General features: G+C 46.7%; 1 protein-coding gene across 1 annotated transcript; it reads left to right on the top strand.

The window, feature by feature from the left end:
• Positions 1 to 2,687: 2,687 nt before the first annotated feature.
• LOC123460644 (oocyte-secreted protein 2-like) lies at positions 2,688 to 3,327 on the top strand. The gene is made up of 2 exons (XM_045149060.1): positions 2,688 to 2,932; positions 3,066 to 3,327. Exons 1-2 carry the CDS (start codon positions 2,688 to 2,690, stop codon positions 3,325 to 3,327), a joined length of 507 nt encoding a protein of 168 aa, XP_045004995.1.
• Positions 3,328 to 7,806: the final 4,479 nt, after the last annotated feature.

The following is a 7,806-nucleotide window of genomic DNA, read 5'->3' as shown; positions in this document are numbered from 1 at the left end:
CCCTCTTCCCAACGTGAGCGCTTGAGCCCAAAGCTCCCGCATTGGCCGTGGTCTCCGGGAAGGGACTGGGGTCATCGGCACTGCCAAGACAGCAGAGTGCCCAGCTCAGGTAGGCTGGGGCCCAGCACTGAAAGGAGCTCTGTGAGGAAGGTGGCTTCAGCAGACCTTCCTCCCGAAAGCCTCACTTCCCAGGGCTGCCACGGCATCTCCCAACCCACTGCACAAGGATATAGAGCCCTCTTCCTCAGGGGTCCTGGCCAGAGGGCCGGGCATGCTCAGACCCAGGGGCCACTTTGTAGAAGAGCCAGTCTCAGTAGGCACACTCATGCCAGGCCTCTGCGCTTGGCCACCGAGGGCAGGTCCTCTGCAGAGTGCCTGATTGGGATGCTTGGCAAGTCACTGGCTCTGGGCGGCGGGCCAGCCTGCAGCCCTGCCGAGGTGGCCTCATTAAAGGCCTCATGGTCCAGTAGGCAGGGTATCAAACTGGACATCTGGAGGTTTGGGGCCTGGTCCAGCTTGCCACTGCTTTGCTGGGTGACCTTAAGAAGATTATTTGGCCTCTCAGGGCCCCACCTGCCCCCTGCCACCTCCTGGCCTGGCATAGTTTCCTGGAGGGAATATTAATGGGGCAGCTGGGGGAAGCCTGGATTCTATAGCACCTCCGCCTTACCATTCCAGCCATGCCAGGGATGGGCGGGGTCGCCCACAGGCCTTCCTCCTGAAAGCCTCTAACATCCTCCCAGACATCCTTTTCCCAGGGCTGCCACAGACCTGCTCTGAGAGATGCAAGGTAGCATGGTGATCCTGGAAAGATGAGGCTCTAGCATCTAAGCACTGAGAGGAAGCCGGGCGTGGTGGTGCATGCCTTTAATCCCAGCACTTGGGAGGCAGAGGTAGGAGGATCACTGTGAGTTCGAGGCCACCCTGAGAGTACATAGTGAATTCCAGGTGAGCCTGGGCTAGAGCGAGACCCTACCTTGAAAAACCAAAAAAAAAAAAAAAAAAAAGAACTGAGAGGGCTATTTAGCTATGTCCAGAAAATTCTTCCTTTGCAGAGGGAGGACCACGGCCAGCACCAGCCAGGTAGTGGTATTACTGGGCTGGGGACCCGAGTATCCAGTTTCCCAGCCTCCCCCTCTCTCTGTGTGTGATAGATATGTAAAAATCTGCTCGTGTGTTTGTGTGTGTGTGCATGTCTTCCTCAATTGCACTGTTCCTTAATTTTTTAATATCTTAAAAATATTTAGGGCTGAAGAGATACCTTAGTGGTTAAAGCACTTGCCTGAAAAGCCTAAGGACCCGTGTTCAATTCTCCTGATCCCACATAAGCCAGACACACAGGTGTTACAAGTGCATAAGGTCACACACGTGCACAACAAGGCATACAGTCTGGAGGTCAATTGCAGTGGCTGGAGGCCCTGGGGTGCCAAGTCTCTCTCTCTCTCTCATAAAAAAATTTAGTTTGTGTTCATGTGTAGAGGTCAGAGGACAACTTTCAGGTCAGTTGTTGCTTTCGATCTTATTTCTTTTTTTATAAGATTTTTAAAAATATTTTTTGTTCATATTTATTTATTTATGTGAGAGTGACAGGGAGAGACAGAGAGAATGGGTGAGCACCAGGTCTTCCAGTCATTGCAAACGAACTCCAGATGTGTGCGCCCCCTTGTGCATCTGGCTAACGTGGGTCCTGGGGAATCAAGCCTCGAACCGGGATACTTAAGCTTCACAGGCAAGCGCTTAACTGCTAAGTCATCTCTCTTGATCTTGTTTCTTTCTTAAATTATTTTAAACACCTTATTTTATTTATTAAAGAGAGGAAGAGAGAGAATGGGCACGCCAGGGCCTCCAGCCACTGCAAACAAACTCCAGACACATGCTCCACCTTGTATATTTGGCTTACGTAGGTCCTAGGGGATTGAACCTTGGTTCTTAGGCTTCACAGGCAAGTGCCTTAACTGTTAAGCCATCTCTTCAGCTCCCATGGTTTTTTAAAAATATTTTATTTTTATTTATTTATTTGACAGAAGGAAAGAAGTAGAGGAAGACAGAGAGAAAAAGAAGGAGAGAATGGGTGCGCCAAGGCTTCCAGCCACTGCAAACAAACTTCAGATGCATGCGCCACCTTGTGCATCTGGCTTACGTGGGTCCTAGGGAATTGAAGCAAGGTCCTTTGGCTTTGCAGGCAAGCACCTTAACCACTAAGCCATCTCTCCAGCCTGTTTTTTTTTTTTTTTGTTGTTTTTGTTTTTGTTTTGTTTTGAGGTAGGATCTCACTCTAGCCCAGGCTGACCTAGAATTCACTATGTAGTCTTAGGGTAGCCTGAACTCACGGCGATCCTCCTACCTCTGCCTCCGGAGTGCTGGGATTAAAGGGATGTGCCACCACGCCAGGCTCCCTATCTTGTTTTGCATTGGGATCTCTCATTCATGGCTGCCTCATGAGCTTCCAGGAAATCCTCCTGTCCACTCTTCCCTTCTCACCTTAGATGCACTGGGGCTAGAGAAGCCTGCCACAGCCTCCAGCTTTTACCAAAGACAGAGTTGTGCAGCAGGTGCTGTGTCCACTGAGCCATCTTTTCAGTCCTCCACCTTAATTTTTGTGTGTGTGCATAACACCCATGTGCGCATACAAAATCAAACAAGTGGTTTCCTGGTCAATGCTGAGTTGGAAGCCAGCCTCAGGGAAGATGAAGGTCTCTGCGGCTTTAGAGATCTTGATTCTTCTTGCTGTCTTAATTTGGCCTTGTGCTGAGAACATCAGTGTGAAAATAAGGTGTTCTTTGGATTGGGTGAGGTTCTCCGTTAGCCCTTCTACTGAGAGCAGAAACAATCTATACAAACGTGCTGCTGAACTGTCTCTGGGAATGGGCTGCCCTGTGAGTTGTATACAAACATACTTGTACCATTTTGTATACCCTACTCAGGGGATGCAGTCCTCTTTCTTTTTTATTTGTTTGGTTTATTGAAGTAGGGTCTCACTTCTGGCCCAGGCTGACCTGGAATTCACTATGGAGTCTCAGGGTGACCTCGAACTCATGGTGATACACCTACCTCTGCCTCCCGAGTGCTGGGATTAAAGGCGTGAGCCACCACACCCGGCTTGCAGTCCTCTTTCTAACTGAGGTATTATGCTTTACACCAAGGAATAGCCACTGGGACTCTCAGACCATCCTTTTGGAGTGTTCTGCATCTAGGAAATCAGTATGGCTTGTAGCAGTTTGTAATGATGATGAAATAAAATTGAAACCAAGTCCCTTTATGGATAACTTTGAAGCAAGACCAGAAGAATTAGGATTACTAAATTTTCATCAAGATGTCTCCTATTAAAGAAGTGGAAACCATGAATTTTAGAATCATAAATTTTGTCACAGCAGTATTTTTTAAAATGTTTATGAGCATATAAAAGAACAAACAAGTCAGAACAAACCCTTCCTGAAGTAGCTTCTGATGAATATTTTCTTACAGTAACAAGAAAAGTGACATCCCCAATATTGCAGGCTCACTCTAGGCCCATTCACCCCAAGTTCCTCTATTTTCTGCTCTCTGAGTGCCAAGCTAACAATAATTATCATCATAGTTATAAGAGTCTCTGCTTCTCATGACTCTACTTTGGGTAAAGTGCAAAACATCTATTTCTAAAAACAACCTCACAGCTCACATATAACAGGAAACCAAGACTCAGAGAGATTAGATGGCTTGCCTGGGGTCACACAGCTGGGAGGAGCAGAGCTGGGAGCCAAGACCAGAGCTGCCGGCTGTGGAGTTCGAGCTCCTTCCCTCACCAACATCTGCTCTGCTCCAAGGCCTGCCAAGGTGGCTGCTCACAGGCATGGCATCAACAGAACTGCAAAAGGCCAAGAAAGGATTTCCTGGGCAAACCTTTTCCCTTGGCACTGGTATTTTATCCAGTCTTCAGAGCCTACTCTAAAGTGGGCTCAAGGGTGGGTTTGCAAGCAAGTGCCTTAATCTCTGAGCCAAGGGTGAGAGTTCAAATTCAAGAATTTTCTGAAGTTAGTAAGACTCACAGCTGTGCCCTTGGTTAGACAACGTCCACAGTGGGTGTGCCTAGTTAGTTCACCTTCCCTTGATTTCACTGAATTATTTGCATTTTATATCGATGTGTTAGTCAGCTCCCTATCATTACAACGAAGGTCTGAGGGGGAAAAAATCAACTTATAAAGACAAATGGTTTATTTTGACTCACCAGTACAGACGCTTCAGTTCCTGGTCACTTGACCCTTCTGTTTTAGGGCCCGTGGCAAATCTGTCCATCGTGGTGGAAGAATGTGGTTAAGCAAAGCTGAGCAGGTCATGGTGGCGAGGAAGCAAGATGAGAGAGGGTATCTAGAGTCCTTGGGATGGCTTGTATTGATGGCCAACAGACAGAGTATAGAGATCACCTCCGAAATGAGCTTCTGTGCCTGTACGGGATGATTTTGATTAGGTTGGTTGAGGTGGGAAGATCCACCTTGCCTGGTGGGCGCTGGGGTCTTGGGCTGTATAAAATGGAGCTGAGCATGAGCATTCATCAGTGTCGTTCTCTCCCTCTCAAACTAGGAGCCAAAACACATCCTTCCTCCTTAAGGTGCTTTTGTCAGCTATTTTATCACAGCAATGAGAAAAGTAGTGAATGTAGTATTACATACAGACACCCCAATGAGCACAGTAGTGAATGCTGCAGGACATAAGACACCCCAATGAGAAAAGCAGTGAATGCACTATGACGTATGGATTGCAATTATGACTTTCAATAAGGATGGAGATAATTTAGTGGAGGGCCATTTTATTTTCAACAAATTGCATTGGGTCAATTAAACATCCATACATTACAAGAAGTAAATCTTGGGCTAAAGAGATGGCTCAGTGGTTAAAGGAACTTGCTGGTGGCCACGGTTCAATTCCTTAGTACCCACATAAAACCAGATGAGATGGACAAATTGGCACATGCATCTGGAGTTCATTTAGAGTGCCAAGAGGTCCTGGCATGCCCATTCCCTCTCTCTCTCATACACACACACACACACACACACACACACACACACACACACACATATATATATATATTCAAATTAATGAATAAAATATATTTTAAAAATAAAAAGGCTGGGAGATTGCTCAGCAATTGAGGCATTTACCTGCAAAGCCTAAGTACCTGAGTTTGATTCCTCAGGACCCATGTACAGCCAGATGTACTAACTGGTGCATGAATCTGGAGTTCGTTTGCAGTGGCTAGAGGCCCTGGTATGCCCATACTCACTTTGTGTCTGCCTCTTTCTCTCCTCTCTTCTCTCTCTCTCTCTTAAATAAATAAAAATTTTAAAAATAGCCAGGCATGGTGGTGAACATTTTTAATCCCAGCACTGGGGAGGCAGAGGTAGGAGTATCACTGTGAGTCCAAGGCCAGCCTGTGAGACTACAGAGTGGGCTACAGTGAGACCCTACCTCAAAATAACAATACAAGGGCTAGAGGAATGGCTTAGTGGTTAAGGAACTTTCCTGCAAAGCCTAAATACCCAGGTTTGATTCCCCATTACCCACATAAGCCAGATCCACAAGGTGGCCCATGCATCTGGAGTTCATTTGCAGTACTTAGAGACCTTGGTGCACCAATTCTGTCTCTTTCTTTCTCTGTGTGTTTGCAAGTAAATAAATAAATATTCAATAAATAAAAGAAGAGAATCTACACTCTCATTTGTATCTGAATCAGCTACTTTTCTTCTTGCTATGACAACACACCTGACAAAAGCAACTCAAGGGACAACGGAAAGGTTCATTTTGACTCAGCAATTGTGAGAATACGGCCCGTCGTGGTGGGAGAAGCATGGCAGCGGGCTGATCGTGTTTTCTGTATGCTCAGGAAGCAGAGAGAGATGATAGCTTTCTCCCTCTTCCATTTTTATACAGTGTGGCATCCCGGCTTAGAGAACTGTACCACACCCATTGAAGATAGGTATTCCTACCTCCGTCAGTCCTCCCTGGAAACACTCTGACAGAGAAACCCAAAAACGCACCACACTAATGCCCTAGGGGGTTCTTAATCTCATCACATTGACAATCATAATCCCCCCCTCACTAGTTCAGCCCACTCAGTTTTCTGTTACTTGTCAGCTGCTTTGACCAGAGACCTGAGAGGAAGCAATCTAGGGGAGTCAGTCTCCATGGCTCACGGTTTGAGAGGATGCCGTTGCCTCGGCGGTAGGTGGTTCTGTGGTGATGGGAGCATGTGGCTGGGACTCTTCACCTTCTCACATCTCAGCATCGCAGGAAGTGGAGCAGGATCGGGCTCCACAGCTCACGGCCCACCTCTTTGGCCCACTTCCTTCAGCGAGGCTTCTCCCCCCATAGGTTCCACTCCTTCCCCAAACATCATCCAGCTGAAAGCCAAGCACTCCAACACATGGGCCTGTGGGGAACATTTCATACCCAAACCATGACACGTCTCACACCAAAACTAAGCGCAAATGAACCGTAAACAAATAGTGGCATGTCTAGAGTTAACAATAATGTAAAGCATATTTCAAAATAGAAGAGAGGTTTTTTAGACACATTCTTCATAAGGAAATGATAAATATTTAAGGTAATGAAGATGCTAGTTACCCTGAAATGATCATGACACATATGTCCATATACAAAGCATGATGTTGTAAACAAAAAGTCAGTACAATCATTACGTGTCCAGCACAAAATTTTGAGAACTTGATCACAGGTGTAAATATAAATTCAGTCTGGGGAGATGGCTTAGTGTTAAAAGTGAAGGCTGCCAGTCTGGGTTCAATTCCTCCAGCACCCAGAAGCTGCTTTTGGTCAGGAGTTCTGTCCCTGCAAAGCAAAGGTAACTGATGGTTCTAGAAGTGAAGACTGAGAAGCATGGAAAGAGGCAAGAAAAGGAAGAAGGAAAAGGGCAGGAGAGGAACCAGATGCTTCGAGAAAACTTCATCAAGGCTGGAAAACACACAGAGAGGGCTGAAGAGATGGCTCAGTGGGTATAATGCTTGCCATGCGAGCATGAAATCCTGAGTTTAGTCCCCAGAAGTCGACATACAAGTGCTGGGTGTGGTGGCGCCCATGACACAGGGAGACCATGGGGATTAGGGAAGAGGGAGATGGGTGGAAAGAACCTCAGAATTGATAACTTGAAGGGTGAGTTGATTAATTTCAAATACCAACTCCATGAGGATGCCAGAGTGCGCTGGGGAGGCAGTGAAGTTGAAACCCCGGGGGAAGAAGAGGGTGTGAAATTTTCAAAGCAAGGAAGAAAAGATGACCCCAGAGTCAGCAGGAAAGAGGCCTGACAGCGATTAGCGATGTCTGCGCAGTGGCGGCACAGTGGCTCGATGTCCCCTGCAGTACAGCTGGTTCTTTATGACGTAGGCACCCAGTCGGTTCAGGGACAAACAGCCTTCCTAACTTTGGACAATGAACTCTGTTTCCTTCAAGATTTCCACTAAAGGGGCTGAGCAGATGACTCTAGCATGTCTGCTGAAAGATGGGAGACAAAGATAGGAGAATGTCCCAGGAGTGTGAGGGCCGGTTAGCCTGGTGACTACAGCAGTGAGCAAGAGACCCTGCCTCAAAACAAAATAGAAGGCAAAGATGACCTCCACATACATGGCCTCACTCACTTACACAGACACGCAGACACACACCACCACCACCATCACCATCGCCACCATAAAAAAGAATTGCTATTAAAATTTATTTCCATTAATAGGTTCAATCCCGTTATCTTTAGGTTGTGAACAAAAAAGTTCTGGTCTTTCAGGACCCCTAGTTTGTCATATGTAAATGTCAGAACCCTTTGCCCCA

Source organism: Jaculus jaculus, chromosome 5, assembly GCF_020740685.1.
Source record: "Jaculus jaculus isolate mJacJac1 chromosome 5, mJacJac1.mat.Y.cur, whole genome shotgun sequence".
NCBI classification, from domain to species: domain Eukaryota; kingdom Metazoa; phylum Chordata; class Mammalia; order Rodentia; family Dipodidae; genus Jaculus; species Jaculus jaculus.
Note: the sequence above shows the minus strand (reverse complement) of the source record. Positions and strands in the feature narration are given on the sequence as shown.

Bases quoted from the DNA above. Each gene is read 5' to 3' on its own strand.
- LOC123460644 (XM_045149060.1), top strand. From the start codon at position 2,688: ATGAAGGTCTCTGCGGCTTTAGAGATCTTGATTCTTCTTGCTGTCTTA. The intron at 2,933-3,065 runs GTCCTCTTTCTT...CTGCCTCCCGAG, and splicing joins TACCCTACTCAGGGGATGCA to TGCTGGGATTAAAGGCGTGA.